Source organism: Myotis lucifugus, unplaced genomic scaffold (genome assembly GCF_000147115.1).
Source record: "Myotis lucifugus unplaced genomic scaffold, Myoluc2.0 scaffold_127, whole genome shotgun sequence".
In the NCBI taxonomy this organism is placed as follows: domain Eukaryota; kingdom Metazoa; phylum Chordata; class Mammalia; order Chiroptera; family Vespertilionidae; genus Myotis; species Myotis lucifugus.
The window spans coordinates 1,346,871-1,367,271 of NW_005871175.1; the positions used below are offsets into that span (position 1 = coordinate 1,346,871).

General features: G+C 36.0%; 1 protein-coding gene across 1 annotated transcript in view; it reads left to right on the plus strand.

The window, feature by feature from the left end:
• The window catches only part of NMU (neuromedin U), a 23,922-nt gene extending 4,667 nt beyond the window's left edge, over nucleotides 1-19,255 (plus strand). The window contains exons 2-9 of the mRNA XM_023758305.1: nucleotides 2,272-2,330; nucleotides 7,239-7,286; nucleotides 11,858-11,917; nucleotides 13,226-13,255; nucleotides 13,424-13,474; nucleotides 15,059-15,133; nucleotides 18,602-18,655; nucleotides 19,220-19,255. Of these exons, the coding sequence (XP_023614073.1) occupies nucleotides 2,272-2,330; nucleotides 7,239-7,286; nucleotides 11,858-11,917; nucleotides 13,226-13,255; nucleotides 13,424-13,474; nucleotides 15,059-15,133; nucleotides 18,602-18,655; nucleotides 19,220-19,255 (413 nt within the window). The remainder of the gene's footprint in view (nucleotides 1-2,271; nucleotides 2,331-7,238; nucleotides 7,287-11,857; nucleotides 11,918-13,225; nucleotides 13,256-13,423; nucleotides 13,475-15,058; nucleotides 15,134-18,601; nucleotides 18,656-19,219) is intronic.
• The last annotated feature ends 1,146 nt before the right edge of the window (nucleotides 19,256-20,401 follow it).

Sequence of the window (20,401 nt, forward strand, 5' to 3'; positions counted from 1 at the left end):
TCCTGCCGCAATGCATTGCTCGTGTGTTGGTGTAAACATACTTACTGCACTGACAGTTAGATAAAAGTATAGCACTTACAGTTATGTAAAATACATGATACTTGATAATGATAAAAAATAACTATGTTACTGGCTTATGTATTTACTATACTATACTTTTAATCATTATTCTAGAGTGTACTCTTTATACTTATAAAAATTTTTTTGCTGTAAAACAGGATGTCACATTATGCCAGCAGCAGCCTCATGCATCTTGTATTTACTGTGTCTCTTAATTGTTCCTTTTCTCTTGTGCTTGATTTAATATCATGTTGTTGTTTTTCATCACGGCCCCTAAGCAAATAAAATCCACTGCTAATCTTGCCAATAAGAGGTGTTTAGTGATTGCCCTGGAAACAAAATTAAAAGTGATTGACTACAAATTTGGAAAATGTAATGGTTGTTGCTTGCCAGTCAGGCATATCCCACTTCACCATCACTAGACTCTTGAAGAACAAGAACAAAGTGACAGAAGCTGTTAAAGATCTACTTCATTAAAGACAACGAGACTAACAAAATTTGAGAAGGGCCTAGGACAGACGTGGCCTGGATTGAAGACCGGACACAGAAGTTATCCCTCTCAGCACCATGATGGTCGTGGTCAAAGCAAAAAGTTGGTTTGCAGTGTTGAAAGAAAAGGCTGGACCCAACTACAGTGTTGAGTTTACTGCTAGCTCTGGGTGGCTTAAACAAGTTACTTAAAAAGTTTAAAAACATGGACCCAATACCAAAAGGTTTTCATTAATAGAAAAGAATAATTATGAGGCACTCTCTGCTTATAAGCAAATCTGTGATGGGAAGAAGAGACAAATCAAGCAAACCACCATGGACATATTTCTGAAAAGGTTGACACCTCCTCAGAAAGAGCCTCAGGCAGACCCTTCAGGAGGTGTTCCAGACGAAGGCGTTGTTGCCATGATAGCTCCGTGTGCCTCACTGCCCCTGAACACCTTCCGGGGGGCAAGGTGTGCAGGTGGAAGATAGTGATATTCCTGATACTGACCCTGTAATAGGCCTAGGCTAATGTGTGTGTTTGTGATTTAGTTTTTAACAAAAAAGTTCGAAAAGTAAAAAACAAAATTTTAAAGTAGAAAAAAGCTATAGAACAAGGATAAAAGAAAGAAAATATTTTTGTACAGCTGTAAAATGTGTTTAAGTATTATTACAATAGTCAAAAGCTAAAAATTTAAAAGTTTACAAATTAAAGAAGTTACAGTAAGCTAAGGTTAATTTTTATTGAATAAAGAATACATTTTTATATAAATTTAGTATAGCCTAAGTGCACAGTGTTTATAAAGTCTATAGTATGTACAATAATGTCCTAGGCTTTCACATTCACTCACCACTTACTCACTGACTCATCCAGAGCAACTTCCAGTCCTGCAAATTCCATTTACAGTAAGTGTCCTATACAGGTGTTCCATTTTAATCTTTTTTTTTAATCCTCACCCAAGGATATTTTTTCCATTGGTTGTTTTTTTTTCTTTTAGAGAGAGTGGAGGGGAGGAAGAGTAAGGGGAGAGAAACATCGATGTGAGAGAGACACATTGATTGGTTGCCGATCCCCCCTCTCCCCCCCATACTCTGACCGGAGCTAAGGTAGAACCTGCAGCTGAGGTACGTGCCCTTGACCAGGAGTCAAACCCACGACTTTCCAGTCTAGAGGTCGACACTCTAACGGTTAGAGTCTAACCACTGAGAAAAACTGGCCAGAGCCCATTTTAAATCTTTTATACTGTATTTTTATTGTACCTTTCCTATATTTATATATGTTTAATTATTTTGTATTGATTTGAGAGAGAAATGTCAATTTGTTGACCCACTTATTTATGCATTCATTGATTGCTTCTTATATGTGCCCTGACTAGAGATTGAACCTATAACCTTAGCAAATCATGATGACACTCTAACCAACTGAGCTACCTGGCCAGGGCTGTTTAGATACACAAATAGCATTGAGTTACAAACTGCCTATAGGATTCAGTACGGTCACATGCTGTATAATTTGTAGTTTAGAAACAGTAATTGGTTATACTATGTAGCCTAGGTATATATTAAGCTATACCATCTAAGTTTCCGTGCACTCTATGATGTTCGCATAATGACAAAATCACCTAACAATGGATTTCTCAGAACATCTCCCTGCTGTTAAGCAACTAATAAATGTATATATAAATATTTAATTTTTGAAGGACTATAAAATTAACATGTGAGTATAACTTTTTTTTTTAGGTGCTCCAATTTTACTTCAAGAATTACAGCCTGAAGAAGAGTTACAATTGTGGAATGAGGTAAAGAATTACCCTCATATAAATTAGTGGAAATTATACCCTTCTTTGAACTTATAGTAAAATGAAATGATATAATTGAAATTTGGGACAGCTATAATTTTACTAACATTCTGATATTATAACATTTACAATTATAATTTTTATTAAAAACATCAATGAGAGAGAAACATCCATCAGCCGCCTCCTGCACACTCTCTACTGGGTATGTTCCCACAACTAAGGTACATGCCCATGACCGGAATCGAACCTGGGACCTTTGAGTCTGCAGGCCTACGCTCTATCCACTGAGCCAAACCAGTTAGGGCAGGAAATTCTCTTTTTTTAAAAAAAAAAAAGTTTTTATTGATTTTAGAGAGAGAGGAATGGAGAGGGATAGACAGATGAAAACATTGATGAGAGATGTTTCTTCTGCATGCCTCCTACTGGGGATCGAGCCCACAACCTGCGCATGTGCCCTGACCTGGAATCGAACTGGTGACCTCTTAGTTCATGGGTCCATGCTTGACCACTGAGCCACACTGGCTAGGCATGGAAATTATCTTTTTAAAAAATCTTTATTGTTGAAAATATTACATATGTCCCTCTTTTCCCCCTTCTAGCCCATCCCTGCCCTAGGCCTTCACCGCACTATTGTCTGTGTCCATGGGTTATGCATATATGCATACAAGTTCTTTGGTTGATTTCTTCCTACCCACCTACCTACCCCCACCTTCCCTCTGAGATTTCACAGTCTATTCCATGCTTCTATGTCTCTGGATCTATTTTGTTCATCAGTTTATTTTGTTCATCAGATTCCACATATGAGTGAGATCACCTGATAGTTGTCTTATTTTGCTTAGCATAATAATCTTACTAAGAGTTTTGTTCATCTTAAATCAAATTTGAACTTAATCAAATACTTTATCTGCATCTTTCGAAATAAGCATTATGCCTTTTCTCCTTTATAATCATGATGAATTACATTAAGAAAATTCATTTAGTTTTTTTCAGAAACTTCATAAATATAACCTCAAATCGATATGGAAAAGCGTAGGTCTAAAAATAGCTAAGGAGATTTTAAATATAAAGAGCTAAGAATGAGAACTTGCCCTAGCAGATATCAAGGGGTACTAGAAAACTGTAGTAATAGAGAAGGTAATGACACAAGAACAGACAGATGAACCAACGGAACAGGGACTAAAGCTTGGAGAGTCTAACAGACATTGTCAGTGCCCTGCCATGTCCCTTTGGCACTCACCATTCCAGGGCACTCCTAATTTGCTGATTCTAATCGCATGCCCCTGTGAATCTGCCTGCTTGGCCTATGCTCAGGGCATACCAGAAATGCCTGGGAGTAAATGCCCCCACTGAGAGCAGCCCCCAATTGGTGGCCCAAGGGAGTTGGTGGCTAAATACCTTAACTCTGAGTTCTACGTTGGCTCCCAGAGTTCCCCCGACATATTGACCCCAGTTACCAATAGTGATAACCTGCTTGGTAACATTCCCTTAATTGGATTTCTGTTTTATTTCTCTGGTCTTCTATTAGTGCTTCTTGGGTCATCTCCCCCAAATCTACTGATATCAACATCCTTATCTCAAGGCCTGTTTCTGGGGGAACCCAACTTAAGGCAGAAATTCAGGTACACGCAAACTTAACTCACAATAAAAGTAATGCTAAAATTCATGGGGAAAGGACAGAGTGTTTGGCCAGTGAGGGTTGAGAAACTGTCTTGCTATATGGAGGAAAGTAAAACTTAACACCTTATGAAAGGGGGGCTGCAGATGGATTAAAGATCTAAATATAAAGGGTAAAATTATGGAATTAATAGAAAATATTTTCTATTAGGAAAATATCTTTGTGAGCTAGTAGCAGGAAAAGACTTCCTAAATAAAACTTCAAATATAAATCGTAGGGTCAAAAAATGATGAATCAAATTACATTAAAAGTAAAGATTTCTTTCAACAAAAGATGCCATGGAAAAAGGTAAGAACCCTCGAAATGAGATATTAACAATGTCTAAACTGATAAGGGATTAATTTCTAAAATAACCTAAGAAATATTATCAAATCAATTAGATAAAGATGGGAATCCAGGTAAAAATAGACAAAGGCTAGAACAATTTAAGACGTACCAGTTAGACAGGCCAACAAACCTGTCTAAAGTGATGCTTAAATTCATTAGTAATAATGAAATGAAAATTAATAAAACAGCAAACTGTCATAATGGCAAAGGATGTGGAGGGGTACGGACCCTCACCCATTGCTGGCGAGTGTGTCAACTCGGGAGCCAGCTTGAAAGCCACCTAGATATCCCCATTACCTCTCCTGGGTATAGAGCCCAGATATTCTCCTACAGATCCATGAGTGGAGGACAGATACAAGGAGGTAAAGGAGGGATTCGAGGGAACCCAGCTGTCTGTCATCAGGGAATGTGTAGGCAACATGTGGTGGGTACGCATTGTAGGTATTCTCCAACAGTTGGGAGCAGCATACTAAAGTACCCAGTAACATGGATAGGTCTCAAAGTATAGTGCTAATTGAAAAAAAAGTAAGAAAATAACATATGTGCACACCAAACAACAGTAACATTTTATAAGATCCTAAGCAAATGAAGGAACCACATAAATGACAGAAGAGTTGCCTATGGGAGGATGGAACAGGAGTAGGAAATGGAAATGTAAAAATAATAGAGTCCAATGGTGATAGTGAGCTATGAACTGAGAAGTGTACCCTTTGTACCTAGCCACCCCCAATAATATATATAAGGGAAAAGATAAGATAGATGGTGAGTGCCAAGTCCTAAAAAGCCTTTAATTGCATAGCATTCATAAAGTTTATTATGAGGATCTTTGCTTTGGTATATCAAAGCACACACCAGAAAAATATAAACAAGAAGATAATTTAGACAACAGGTAGTGTATAATAAAAAAACATTTATTTTAGCTTGAAACCATCTGTATTCTGTGGGAAATTTTTGAAAAAAATAATTTAGATGATAATGCTGGGTAAAACTCCGAGATGTAAAGGCCCTATCATTTAAGTAAGTTAAGATGCTAAGAATACTAGAAACATATTTTCAACCCATATACAGAGAATTAATGGACAGGAAAGATGAACAAGCAGCGTCTATCTGTAAAAAACTAAATGCCAGTTATACCGTAATACATTTTCAACCAAATTCATCAATGGATTCTGCAGAGTTCTCGAAAGCCATTAGTGGCACTTAAAATTATTAGGGCCAGAATCTGAGTACAATGAACAAATGGGTGAGCAACGTTGCTGTGCCCTCTAAAAGAAAGGAGAACAAAGACTGAACAGCTTTGCAATTATCTCTTAATTTAATTAATTGGTGTTTTTTCTTATTCTGATGTTTTTATTCATACGATGTGGATGCACTCATTACTTATCTTGTGGCTCAAGAGTTCTGTATTCTTGGACACTGTGGCCACCTCACACAGATGGGCAGCCTGATCTGTGGGTGGATAGCCTTCCCCCTGAGCTTTTCTGTCTTCAGATACCTAAGCAACACAAAAATTTTAGGAGGAATCACTTTCTCCAACCTGTTAAATCACAATAAATGTCATTGGGAGGTGATATATTACACATGGGTCATAATTCAGAGCTTAAAAGGGTATCTTTTTTGGCTTTCCTCTCTCAATTGACTTGTCTTATATTTTTTCCATAAGTTCAATTACATTTAGTTAAACAATATTTATTGAAAACTTATTCTAGGCAAGTTAGATATGGCATAGCCCCTGCCCTCAAGAAGTTTATCACTATGTGTGTATATGTGTATGTGTCTTTATATTCATGATTCTGGGTTTATATGGCATGGAAGAGGGAGCGAGGGACAAGTGGAATAAAACAATTCCCCCAAATCTGCGATATATGTAGAAGATGACAAGTTCTGTGAGGATAAAGAGGAGAGAGATGTAAGCTTGCTTTTTTATAATATTGGACACCTTTGTTATTCTCTAGTTAGAGAATCATATATTTTAGGACATGTTCAACTTGAAAGCAACAAGGAACTTGAGAAATTTTGACTGAAGAGTATGATAATCTCCTCTTCAGTTTGGTGGGAGAATGGAAACTAAATTAAACTGTTCAAAAAAGAATTCTGAGACTAGAAAGGGGCCTCTGCGATATTATGCCATAAATAGGACTCAACCTGAATGATTCCAGACAGACAAGAATCAGTACCATTTTTTTCAGTTCCACGTAAAAAGGCCACCAAAATAAATAAATGCCACAAATAACTTCAGACATCTAGCTTAGTGCTTAACTTCTCAACACTGTTTTTTAAATGATTAATATAAGTCTTTTATATTACAGTTTAAAATCTTTCAAGTCTTCTCTTTAGGAGAACAGCTAGTTGCCAACTGTAATTCCATAAACTCTTGTACAATAGAACCCTTTCTAATGCTGGCTCCTTGATAGCAAACTAGTAGGCTGCCCTTGTTGTGTAAGAGTTTTTACTGTATGCTACTTACCATGCTATTTATAATTTAGCACTTATGCTATTGTCATTTAATTTAGATGGTGTGGTTAGATTTATGTGTAATAAAGAACCACGTAATAGCAGGGTGCTTCTTAATTCCGAGGCCATTTTTTGGTCACCACTCACATTTCTCAGGCTGGAGAATACAGGAAGTTTTTTCCCCCTCAGTGTTTGAAGCATCTTTATACTCTCTAATGATCCCTATGAACATAGGACCCCTGTGACGGGGGGTGAATTTTTGGGAAATCCCAATTGCAGGACTTCCTTAGAAACTTTAAGAGGCTCCTCTCCCCCAAATCCGAGAGTCCTAAAGCTGTCATGGAATTTCGATTACTGTTGCATAGGTAACTTGACTTTGTAAAATCTGCTTTCCATTTTCTGCTATTTTCTGTCTATCTCCAAGATGTAACTGGAATTTTTGTTTTCCACAGATAGAGGCTGCTTGTTCATCTTTCCTGTCCAGTGATTCTCAGCCTCAGGTAATTCCAGAGGGAAGTGTTTTGTAATGATGTAGGCCAGTGATGGCGAACCTTTTGAGCTCGGCGTGTCAGCATTTTGAAAAACCCTAACTTAACTCTGGTGCCGTGTCACATATAGGAATTTTTTGATATTTGCAACCATAGTAAAACAAAGATTTATATTTTTGATATTTATCGTATATATTTAAATGCCATTTAACAAAGAAAAATCAACCAAAAAAATGAGTTCGCGTGTCACCTCTGACACGCATGTCATAGGTTCGCCATCACTGATGTAGGCTTTTGTGTAGTGCTGAATGCTCCATTTTCCCCCTTTGGATCTGTCATGACTTTGTGGACTTATTAAAACATGTCAACATATTAGAAATTATTACATCATCTGCAGGTAGTATTGAGAGCTAAGAGCTTATGTTGTAAAGTGCTAGGACTTTTATCTTTAAGAAAAATATATTTGCAGATAATATTCACATATTTTGGAAATTAAAATGCTAATTAAAATAATGTGCCTGTTGCTGTATTTGGGCACTGATATTCTGTCCCTCAATTGAGTTTGAAACCCATGGAGGGAGAAACTTATAGAATCAGACTTATGGAGATCAAAGTATTATTGTAACTGAAAAGTCAATTTGTGAATGTGGCCTTAGAGCTGATACCAAGTGTGTTTGCTCAAACTATCCCCAGAATTAAACTGGGTTAGACAGGGACTCGGGCCTCCCGCCAGATTCAGATTTTCTGCCATAGAACAGAGACCTGACAAGAACACCTGGCCGAAGAGCTGGCTCCCTAGGAGGAAAGGGCTGAATGAACATGCCCAATTTCCTCCCCTCAATCACCTCTTGGATCACTCACTCCTCTCCCCATGGGAAAGCGTTAAGAGGGGGTGGGGAGAGAGGAGTGTTAGTCTAACTCCTGTACATGGAAACATGAGGAATGGGATATAAGTGTGTCCTCCATACACCATCTTTGGGCACTGCTGCTTCTGTCTGCAGCTCTGAGTTAAAGTACAGCAGAGTTAGCCTTAAGTGTCTTGACTTTTTAAATCAGTATCACTTGTCTTCCAGATGGAGAAGAGGGCTCAGCAGAAGTCTGGTTTGACCCTTTCAGAGTAATCAGCTTAGTGCTTAACTAAGGGCGTACCTTGGGCTTATCTCCAAATAGTCTGGCCAAGATTCCATGTCCGTCACATTCCTTCCAGAATGTCATCCTGGCCAGTGTGGAGACAGCAGCCCTATATACTAGTAATGCTGTATTTCTTCTGCCTCAAGCCATTCCTTGGTCTGCAGAGGATCACCTGCAGGAAGTTAGAGGCATTAGATGGTAAAGCAAGACCAGGATTGTAATAGGTGACCTGTTTATGAATAACAATTCAAATTACTTTAGGAGGGTTGATCCTATATAATAAAAAGGTAATATGCAAATTGACCATCATGCCCTTGCACAAGATGGCCATCCCTATGTGGGCACAAGATGGCTGCCCAAGATGGTTGGCAGGGAAGGGCAGTTGGGGGCAACCGGGCCAGCAGGGGAGAGCAGTTGGGGGCAATTGGGCTGGCAGGGGAGCAGTTAGGCATTGATCAGGCTGGCAGGGGAGTGGTTAGGGCAGGGGTGGGCAAACTTTTTGACTCGAGGGCAACAATGGGTTCTTAAACTGGACCAGAGGGCCGGAACAAAAGCATGGATGGAGTGTTTGTGTGAACTAATATAAATTCAAAGTAAACATCATTACATAAAAGGGTACGGTCTTTTTTTTTTTTAGTTTTATTCATTTCAGACGGGCCGGATCCGGCCCTCGGGCCATAGTTTGCCCACGGCTGGGTTAGGGGGTGATCAGACTGGCAGGCAGAAGCAGTTAGGGGCAATCAGGCAGGCAGGCAGGTGAGCGGTTGGGAGCCAGCAGTCCCGGAATGTGAGAGGGATGTCCGACTGCCGGTTTAGGCCCCCAGGGGATCGGGCCTAAACCGGCAGTCAGACATCCCCCAAGGGGCCCCAGATTGGAGACAGTGCAGGCTAGGCTGAGGGACACTCCCCCCCCCCCCCCAGTGCATGAATTTTGTGCACCGGGACACTAGTAGATATATAACACATGATGGATATAGCATACAATTTAAAATTCAGGAATACCCTCAGAATCACTTTTATTTCTGCAGTAATAAAAAGACAAATTTTAAAGCACTCATCTAAACACCATCAAGTTAAACTAGGCTTTTGTTGGATTTGGATAGCGAGTACATTTTGAGGAGAGGTTGGTTAATTTACTATGGAATCTTTTACATTATACAATTTTTAAAAATCATTAATTTTCACATTAGCTATTATTTTATTTTTATGTGATTATCTGAATAGTTTTTCAAAACATTTTTACCAAATAGGAAATAAAGGATCTTAAGGCCCACACATAAAACAATAAAATATTAAAAATTTAGTCTAAAATACATCCTTAGAGAATATTGTAGCTCATTAAATAATAGCTTTGCATAAAGAGTTGCTGGAGAAAACGTAATTTGTTTTGAAACTTTTTCTGTCAAACTTCAATCTTGTTGCAAAGCCTAATCCAGCTTAGAATATGTTTTCTAAGGAGACACTCATGTGTCAGAATTTATTCTTCTTTAAATTAAGAGATACATCTTTGACAAATGACATCACTGGACAGTTTTGTCATTGTTTTATATTTTGCAGCATTTCTAGATGGGCCATAAAAAGAACTTCCAGGGATTTATGTCCAGATTTTTATGGGGGGACCTGTGTCCCCATCCCTGAAGAGAAAAAATGAGAAAGGATGTCTCAGTGTTCACACTATTTTTCCTCTCATCCAACTCCCAACCATAGGTGTAACAGTCAATACTAGTGCAACATGGGAATATCTGAAGGTCAGAAGACTTAGTCCCCAGGCCACACTCTATCAACTACTAGCCATGTGTGGTTTGGGGCACGTGACCGTCTCTTAGAACCTTACTTCTACACGTGAGACTAACACTTCCTGTCTTATATACCTCATAGCTGGATTATAAGGACAGAATAAGAATTATATATGTGAAAGTGTTTTATAATTTATTGAAGCACTATATAAACATGAGCCATTTAATATCATTCATAATTATCCCAACAATTTGCATGGAAGACAAACAAATGGAAGAGAACAGACCTCTGATGCTAGGAAGGATGCTCAGAGAAGCTGTTTCATGATTACAACTATACCCCTCACTAAAACCAACCATATTACCCATTCACTGTTGTTCAAAAGTTGAGGATATTGGTGGCCCCAAACAACCCTTTTGACAAGTCTTCTAAATTATGAGTAAATGCAGCTGGAAATCAAGCTTCACATCTTTTTTTAATGCTGCCATTGTTAACTAATTGCTAGATACCTGGCACCGTACTAAGAGCTTTACTGACATTTAATCCTTCCAAGAACTCTCTGCAGTGATGTTGTCATCCCTGATTTATGGCTGAAGAAACTGAAACTTAGAGAGGTTAGGTAGCCAGCCCAAAGTAACACAGCTAACAAAGAGTAGAAATGGAATTTGTATTGCTATAGAGCTGCAGGCTGCTCAACTCCATAGCCCCTGTTTTTAACCACTAATTATACCACCCCCCTGGTTCCAGATCCTCATTATTTCCAATGTGCATTTTTATTAAGTAATCAATTGTTTATGGTACTACTGTGCTAAATTCTGTGCAAAGCAGGTTTCGCCTCTGCTTGTCCATTTGTGCTACTCCTCACCACACCCAGCTGGCTGCTAACCACAGGGAGCCCTGCCCTACTTGTGTACTCAGATGCTTTGAAAAACCTGATCCTGGGGTGTGCAGTCAGCAGCCTGGAAGGGTGGTAACTCAGGTTAGGTGCCCCATTGACCGCTCCTTCCCCTCCAACTCCCATTGTTTTCGAGCAATTGAAGGACTTCCAAATTAGCCAATAATGAGTAATATTCAGCGAGGCTCACAGCTTTGGCCTGTAGATTCAGACTTTGCTACAAATTGGGAGCCATACTTTCTCTTTTGGCACTGCCTTCATTACTGTCAGTCATAGAACTCCATGAAATCTTAGCAAATACTGAGGACTATGTATCTGGACCACAGTGGAAGTCTTAATAAGTGCATATATACTGTACATAATTCCTTTTTTTCTTTTTTTAAAAAAATATATTTTATTGATTTTTTACAGAGAGGAAGGGAGAAGGGTAGAGAGTTAGAAACATCAATGAGTGAGAAACATCGATCAGCTGCCTCCTGCACACCCCCTACTGGGGATGTGCCCACAGCCAAGGTACATGCCCTTGACCGGTATCGAACCTGGGACACTTCAGTCCGCAGGCCGACGCTCTATCCACTGAGCCAAACCGGTTAGGGCCATAATTCCTTTTTTCTAATTGGAAGGAAGGTTTTATGTTTAAGAGCCAAGTTTTTGTCGTGAGAAAAATCAAGGGATTCCAACAGAGTTTCAGTGGGCCACCAGAAGGATTCTATTCTGGGTAGCTGGAATATCCTTGGCTCCCAATATTCTGCAGTTATATCTTCAATGCACATGTTGTTAAAATAGAAGCATAGCCTGTGTACCTTCTCATTTCCATTAGGCATCCGATGCATTGGAGGAGCTTTGCTTCACAATTATGGGGACTCTACCAAAGCCCCAGGTAAGGTTGACATAGTATTTTGTTTGTAGGCAAAAAATTGCTCAGTGATACCTTGGAATTCCCACTAGAAGAAAATACCCTATGTAGGAAACAAGCCAAGAGGAGCTTGAAGACAATAAGCTGGTTTTGGATGAGAAACAAACACTTCAATTTCTCTGATGTCTGAGGATTTAAGGTCTTATCAATGAAGTTTACAGTCATGGATTGAAAAGTTATATGTCCCCTCAAGTATGTGTTCTACCTCTGATGAGAGAAATGTGGGGTCATTGGCTTCTTTTCTCTCCTGACTCACATTAATTACAATTGGAGAACAGACGAATCTTTGTTAGAGAGAAGGATGTTAAGAATGCAAAAAATCAAACTACATTGTCAATGTCAGTTTGAAAATTATATTCTTACTGTCTTGGTTTCTTATTAAAATTACTTGATTCTTCTGGGAGAACTTTTAGTCCTGAAATGAGAATAGGTGGGAAATGGAAAAATAGCATAATGTACCAAACCTTATTTTATATTCTATATCTTACAGATGCGCTTATTTTAAAACTATCTTATTAAGGATAACACCTCAAGTTTAGAATTATATTTTTCATAATTAATTTAACCACGATCACTGGTACATTCTGACTGTCATGCCTTTCACATACAATAAATCAAAGAAACCTTGATATTTTGAAAGCATAAATATTTCCTGAAACTAAGTGTTTATGACTGGATTTGTTTCCAGTGTTTTTAATGGTCATTTTCCAAAATTTTTTCTTCTAATTAAAATAAATGACAATGGTATTTATCCATGAGTTTCCTTTTATATTAAAAGCAAATGAGGACAAAAAATAACAACAACAAAAAGGAACGATATGATTCATTCTTAGAAACAGATTTGTGGAAGGAAAGAGGAATATAGAAAAGTTTATGGAAGAAAGCAAAAATAACATAATCTTATTACTTGGTGATAACAACTACAAGTATTTTCATGTGACTCCTTCTTGTCTGTTTCACTGAATATTTTAGGCATAATCATATCCTTCCCAATGTTGAACTTGCAGGATGTTTCCAATTTTTTACTCTTATGAATAATGCTGTAGTAAAGATCTTGTACACTTTATTTATGAACAATCTTTAATTTCTCATTTATTTTTAGAGCAATATATGTTTAATCAATTTAAGTCTTATATTTTTATGTAACTTGTCATGTTTTAAAACGTATGTGACAATTTTATATTATAAATTTTATACTATATAATATATATAACATATTATAATTTTATGTTATGCATGATATAATGATATTTGTATATATTTTTTCAACAGAAAACAGATGAAAAAGTTAATAACAAAAGGGTAAGGTGATTTCCATAAATATATACATTAAAAAATAATAAAGGAAAGCACTAATCATCTATAGTAAAGCTCACTACTTATTTTTTTCTTTTTTTAATTGTTTTATTGCTTAAAGTATTACAAAGAGTATTACATATGTCTCCTTTTTCACTACTTATTTTTTAACAGTTCTTATTTCATTATTCGAAGACAGGGAAGTTGGGCAACTCAAATGTTGTGGTAAGTAGAATTACTTCTTACTAGTAACCACTGGTATTTTTTTCTAAACCTGTTTTTGCAGTTTATTTAATAGAACTAGAGCAAAATTCATTTTTTTTACTTTAAAAGTTTATACATACCTGAACAAATAGCATTCAATATTTTTATACATTTAATTTATTTTATATCTCAATAATTGCATATATATTAAAATCATTCATTCAGTCAGCCAACAATTATTTACTGAGTATCTGCTATGTGCTAATCACAATTCTATGTACTAGAAATAAAGCAGTAAGTAAAATTAAAAAAGAAATTGCTGTTATCACGGAACTTACATTCTAAAGGCAAAACCAAGTAAAACATATTATTTTAGATGGTGATTAGTACATGGGAGAAATAGTTTTATTCAAAGGCATTTTGAGGATATTAAAAGATAATTGTCAAATGCAATTCAATATAACTAGATATTATTTACTTCTATTCCTAATATCTCCTTATTTGTAATTAGACATTTAGAGTGAGAATTTACTAAGATTTGCCAGATACCAATAACTTGAATTCAGTTCACTTCTAAGTTTTGTGGTTTAGTGGTGGTTTTTCTTTTTATGCATGGATTTTAAAAATGCTAATGAACCTACTTTGGCGTTTCAGTTAGAATACTTAATAATAATTTGACTATAATATTCTTTCTAAGCTTGTGACTCACAACTATGGACCAATTTAGGGAGTGAGGAGCATCGTGTATTTTAAACATGTATATACCTGTGGAAAGGGAACTGTAATCTTAAACTCAGTTTTGAATGTTTATCACATTGAGTATTCTTACAAATTAGGAGTTGAAAGTTATGTTATACTGGCTTTAAAAACCAAATACAAGTTGAATTGGTTAACAGATAGCCTTCTATAGGGCTTAAAGTAATCCATTTGATAAGTGATTTTAATATTTGTGAGAAGGTTCAATGCAAGCCATGCTTTTAAAATGAGACTGAAGCAGGTAGCCACATGTCTCAGATGTGCTTTCATTTCCTTCTGCTTGGCATCTTTACATTTCGAGAAAATGTATCTTAGTCATATTTTTTGCTATCAACAACACATTGTGTCATTTTTTTGTGTCCCCTGTCATCTTGTTCCATATGTTGAATTTTCAATAAACTATATCATTTATAAAGGAGATTACTAGATGTGCGAACAGCATAACCTTCTAGAGAAACATTTTCATAACCAAAAACTGATTCTCCCAGAGCTGTTTTCATCTGCCCCAGATCATTGAGTAAGTCTGGAAGCAGACGCTGCTCTTTGTCAAAGATGCAGACGGGTGTTCTACTTCTTGGCAGATGATGATGGGCTGAAGCCTTCAGGAAAGTGCTTCATCAACATGATGGCAAAGATCCTAGCATAGGGCTACCAAATTTTGTTACATCTCTTGGCGTATCCTCCACAGTTCTTTGAAATGCTCACCAAAGGCCGTCTTAGATAACATCTTTCTTGTTCTGTTTTGTCTGAAGCTAGTATAGTGGGTAAAAACAGACAAATAGGAGACCGTCTTTATGCCCAGTGCTGAGAAGCCTTTGTGCTCATTGTGTGTGTGTTCGTGTCTCTCAGTCGTCTGTCGTGCATCCGTTGCTGCAGCTCGTTCCTCAACTGCATGAGAGAAGAATGAAGAGATTCAAATTGAACGTATGTAACACAAACTGCATGCTTGCTTTGCCATTCTGTGCGGGGCAGCCCTTCTGATAATTCCCAGGTGTGGTGTTTTATAAAGATACTCTTCTTCAGGATAAGCCACGCAGAAACACCCAGGTAGCCTAAGAGCATCTGTTTGCCTAACCGTTCTCATACTCCGAAAGAAAACAGGTATTTTCCTTCCCCCTAGTATGGCCCTTCTGTCTCAAGCTATGTGCAGGAGGAAAGCTGGGGTTAGATTCCCTTCCAAGGATCACGACCCTCCCGGTGAGGAAGCCTGTTCTGGGTTTAAGAAAGGACACAGCCAGGCCCTGGCCAGGTAGCTCAGTTGGTTAGCATGTGTTCCCGGTATACCAAGGTTGTGGGTTTGGTCCCAGATAAGGGCACATATAAGAATCAACCAATGGCCCTGACCGGTTTGGCTCAGTGGATAGAGCATCAGTCTGCGGACTCAAGGGTCCCGGGTTTGATTCCAGTCAAGGCCATGTACCTTGGTTGCGGGCACATCCCCAGTGGGGAGTGTGCAGGAGGCAGCGGATCGATGACATCAATGTTTCTCTCTCATCGATGTTTCTAACTCTCTCTCCCTCTCCCTTCCTCTCTGTAAAAAATCAATAAAATATATTAAAAAAAAAAAAAGAATCAACCAATGAATGCATAAATAAGTGGAACAACAAATTGATCTCTCACTCTCTCATCAATTTTTAAAAAAAGAAAGGACACATCCACTGTGGCTAGTCAGTAGACGGGGAACAGAAAAAAGAAAAAACTACAATTTACTGCCCTTCTGTATACAAGTTGGCTACTGACTGGGATGGCAATGTTTCTAAAGTGTTAGTAAAAGTTACACTTTAGAGCTCAAGAAATAAATATATCAGAAACTAATTGTAGGTGTGTTTTGTTTTTCCCACAATTAACAAAAAATGGCCCTAAATCGGTACCTGTGTTTAAGATAAATCTAGCTTTGTTAACAGCTTTTTAAACTAGAAATTGAGGAGTTTATATTGTTATTTAAAAAGAATGTTATCTCTTTCAATGATGAAAGTTTCTAGGTATTATTTTTAAGTAATGCCTTACATTGTTAAAATGCGTTATAGTTTTTAGTCTTCTCTTATTTTATTCTTTTGGTAACTCTGTTGGCACTTCTGTAAGTATTGTTATCCTCAGTTTACTAAAGGGAAAACAATTCGGAACAGTTAAAGGTGTTTCCCAAGATCATTCTAGTAAGTGAGATTAGAAATTCCAATAGATTCTTCTGACTTCTAGTCTTGGCAAATATTTTTCTTTTCACTATGCCATTTCCTTTATAGTCTACTCTTGGTATACTTCTTTTATTTTATTTTATATTTTCCCTTAATTTAAATGCCATCTTAATTTTATTCTTCTTAAATGTACTACTGAAAGTCTTCAAATACTTTTCAAACATCCATACAGTTTAGGCAAATACATTTCTCAAAATTTAGTTTTATGGTCACTATTTCCTCCCTAAATTCTTCACTTTCTTAAACTTAGCTTCCATCAAGGAAGATAGCAGCTGCCACCTGCTTAAAAAGAAATGTAAAAGGAACTGTGATAGCCTTTAAAATTACAGAATTTCCAGTGTGGAAAGAATCAAATCAGTTGTTATCAAGCTTTCTAGAAGTAAGAGGTGCTTTTAAAAATTAACTTTTAGCCCTAACCGGTTTGGCTCAGTGGATAGAGCGTCGGCCTGTGGACTGAAGGGTCCCAGGTTCGATACCGGTCAAGGGCATGTATCTTGGTTGCGAGCACATCCCCAGTAGGAGATGTGCAGGAGGCAGCTGATCGATGTTTCTCTCTCATCGATGTTTCTAACTCTCTATCCCTCTCCCTTCCTCTCTGTGGAAAAAATCAATAAAGTATATATTTAAAAAAAATTAACTTCTACTCTCTGAAGCTTGCTTAACTTATGATTAGTGTAAGATTTCAATTTAAGGATTCAGTTTCTTAAAATATATCAACAAATTGTGAGTTTACAATATCACTTCAGACTATATTTCCAGACAACTACCTAAAACTATAAACTGTGACTTGGTAGTATATTCTGTTGGACTAATATAACCCCTATATTGCAGCAAGACAAGTTTCCTAAGACCCTATGAAAGAAAAGAATGTAAAACATACATAGAAAAAAATTACAGTAGTGTTAGCTTTGCTGGGCCTAAGGTGCCTAATTTTAAAACATATTTTTTAAGTGAAGTATTTTGGGTTCTTAAAGAAAATGAGTTTTCAGAGCCTAGTACATTCCAACACTTTTCTTAAAATTTGTTTGCTAGACATCCTCACTTCCATCCCTATATCTCTTTTACCCCTACCTCCCAAATTATTTTATATACTGCTCTTTCTTCAATGATAAGACTAAAATCCAAACCTGTATGTTTGGATTTGAGAGTTTTAAATTTTAGCACATTTTAAGTTACATTTTGCCCTTGTAAAAAATATAATAGTATAAATGTATAGTTTCAATGTGTACATTTTTAAATAGAAAAAATTCAATCTTTTAAGTATTTTGAGTGAATTTAGTCAAGATGAGAATTAGATATAAATATTGAAAATGTAAGATATGTTTGTTGTAAAGCAGGGATTTCAGAATTTTAATAGATGTCAGAGCTATTTCATAGAATTTTAAAAATATGAATTTACTTATATTATGGAATAATTTAAAAAAGGTCTTGTTGACATATTTCCTAGTGAATGCCATCCTGATACTTTTATAGTAAGTAGTTGATGAAAATAGGAAGCTATGAAAACCAATTTTATGGAAGCCATAAAATGTTAAATATTTTTCCCGTTAAGTTTAAAAAGAAATGTTTTAGAAAAGAAACACTTCTCAATATACCCATTATGAATAATTGGTTTATTCCTATTTTATTTTTTATTGCCATTTTTATAAAAAGAATTATATTGGGAAAATCTCTTCTTAAGTCTCATTGAATAAATATAGTTTACCACAGTTGACTCTCAATTTCTATATAAATTCCTATAACAATATTGTGTATTTCAGCCCTAACAATTTTATTGTATATTTTTCCTTGTTGTTGTGTTAACACATACAATATGTATGTTAAAGAAATTATTTTGTTCTAACAAAATGCTGAAAGGAAATTTTACTTTCATTACAGTTCATTATAAAGTGTCTGTCATTTCTCTTTCTACTTATTGACGAAAATACATTGTGACAAACTTCCTGAAAATAGAATCTTTATATTAATAAGGACATTATTTTAAAATACAACATTCTGTTGTACTGCTAGTTGTTGAAAATTCTTCAAGTATAAATACAAAGATTAACTATTGTTATAAATTATATACTCAAGTCCTTGATTCCCTCTTTGTTTAATCATGATAGTTGTAAATAACTTTGAGCTTCACTAAACTCTCAAGAGGAATTTGCACTTATTTCTCCTGTTATTTGATTTGGAATGTCCTCATTTTGTCTTCCAGGGAGAATTTCAAGGTCCTATTGCAAGCCATAATCGAAGATACTTTTTATTCAGGGTATGCATGTATTGTATTTTTTTAAAAAATCAATTAATATCAAAATTGAAAAATACTCTCACTGTGCATTTATTTGCATTAACTCATAAGTTTTATTTGAGTTTTAAAGTTTATTTATAGATATTTGACATCCAGTGTCATAGTCTGAGGTTTACTTCTTTTACCAACTTATTTATTGCTTTAATGCTATGGCATGTGTGGCCTCTAATCCACTACTCATGTTTGTAAATACTCCAGGTGACATTCACCTATTGCTCAGTTTAGTTCCATAAAATTTCATGGGCAGGAAATGAGTGTCTTAAAGATGTATTACTCCTTAAGTTCTAAGGACTCATTTACTAAATGTTTTATTCAGTAGATTGGGAGAGTTATGACTATTTTCATCCACTTTTAAAAGTAAAAGAATCAACTACAATAGAGCGTATAAATAGACAAATCTTTGTCATTGTAGTTAGTATTTTGTATGTCCAAATTGTCTATTAAGTATGAGTCTAGGCTGCTTTCTATTAAAATTAGCTTCCTTCCTTAGTTACACTGATTTATTGCTAATTTGTTATTTTCTAGCCACGCAATGGAAAAAGATCAGAAGATTACATTTAAAATGGTATGTGTTTCACAATTCAACCCAGTTGGAAAATTTCGGTTGTTTTCAGATACCCACAAATGAAACTATTTGCAATATATTTCTATTATTTGATTGCATGTATACATTAATATTCCTATATAAGTACTGTCATTATAGGATCTGTGAGGGCTATCTGATGGAAAATGTCAGTATTTTAGGGCCAAATTTGCTTCTACCATGTCGCGTATTCCTCAGGCTGTGCACAATATTCATTATCATTGATTATGTAGACAGTGACCGCACCGACATTTGTTGTGCAAGTACATGTAAGAGATTGTGTTCTTATTTTGGCAATTAGTATTCAATGTAATGGGTCAGAACTTACAGAATAAATGTACTTCTGTTGTCCAAATGATTCATATTCAAAGATTCTTTTTTAAATCATTTTTATTTTTCAAGTATAGTTTTTCTACAGAATAACTAAATGTGAAAGACATGAAAGCATGACTTTTACTTTGGGACTCCCGGTTCCCACTCCAATGCTGGAGATGCAGTAGACACTTACTGGTAGAGGCTATTGAATTGCCCTGCCTGTTTAATAAATATGGTAATCCTAATGTCTTATTATGCTATGACTTTTGAAATCAACCCAAATGCAGATTGATAAATTTATACCACAGAAATAAAAGTATGTTCTACTACTACTTTATGTAATCCTAAATGCAGATTCTATGCTGAACATATTTTTGCAAATATTTCATCCATATCATTTATCTCAACCCTTAATACATATTTAGCTGTAGAGTGCTAAAATTCTTATTTTCTCAAAAAAATCCCCCAAATAAAAATGCACTACTTCTAACCAAAGAAGACATCAACACAAATTATACAATATTTAGAAAATAAAGATAATGAAAACAATGAATATTAAAACTTATGGGACTCTGCCAAAGCCATATTTGGTGGAAAATTCAAGACTTTAAACACTCTCAAGCAAGAAAGAATGACTGAATTAAGGATTTAACTCAATAAGTTAAAAAAGAACAAGTTGAACCTTAAGAAAGCAAACTAAATAAAACTATAAATGAAAGATCAAATTAATAAAGTGTAAAGTGGAAGAATAGGTTAATAAAGCAAATTATCTGATTATTTAAAAAAAATAAAGCTAGTTTAATTAGCCT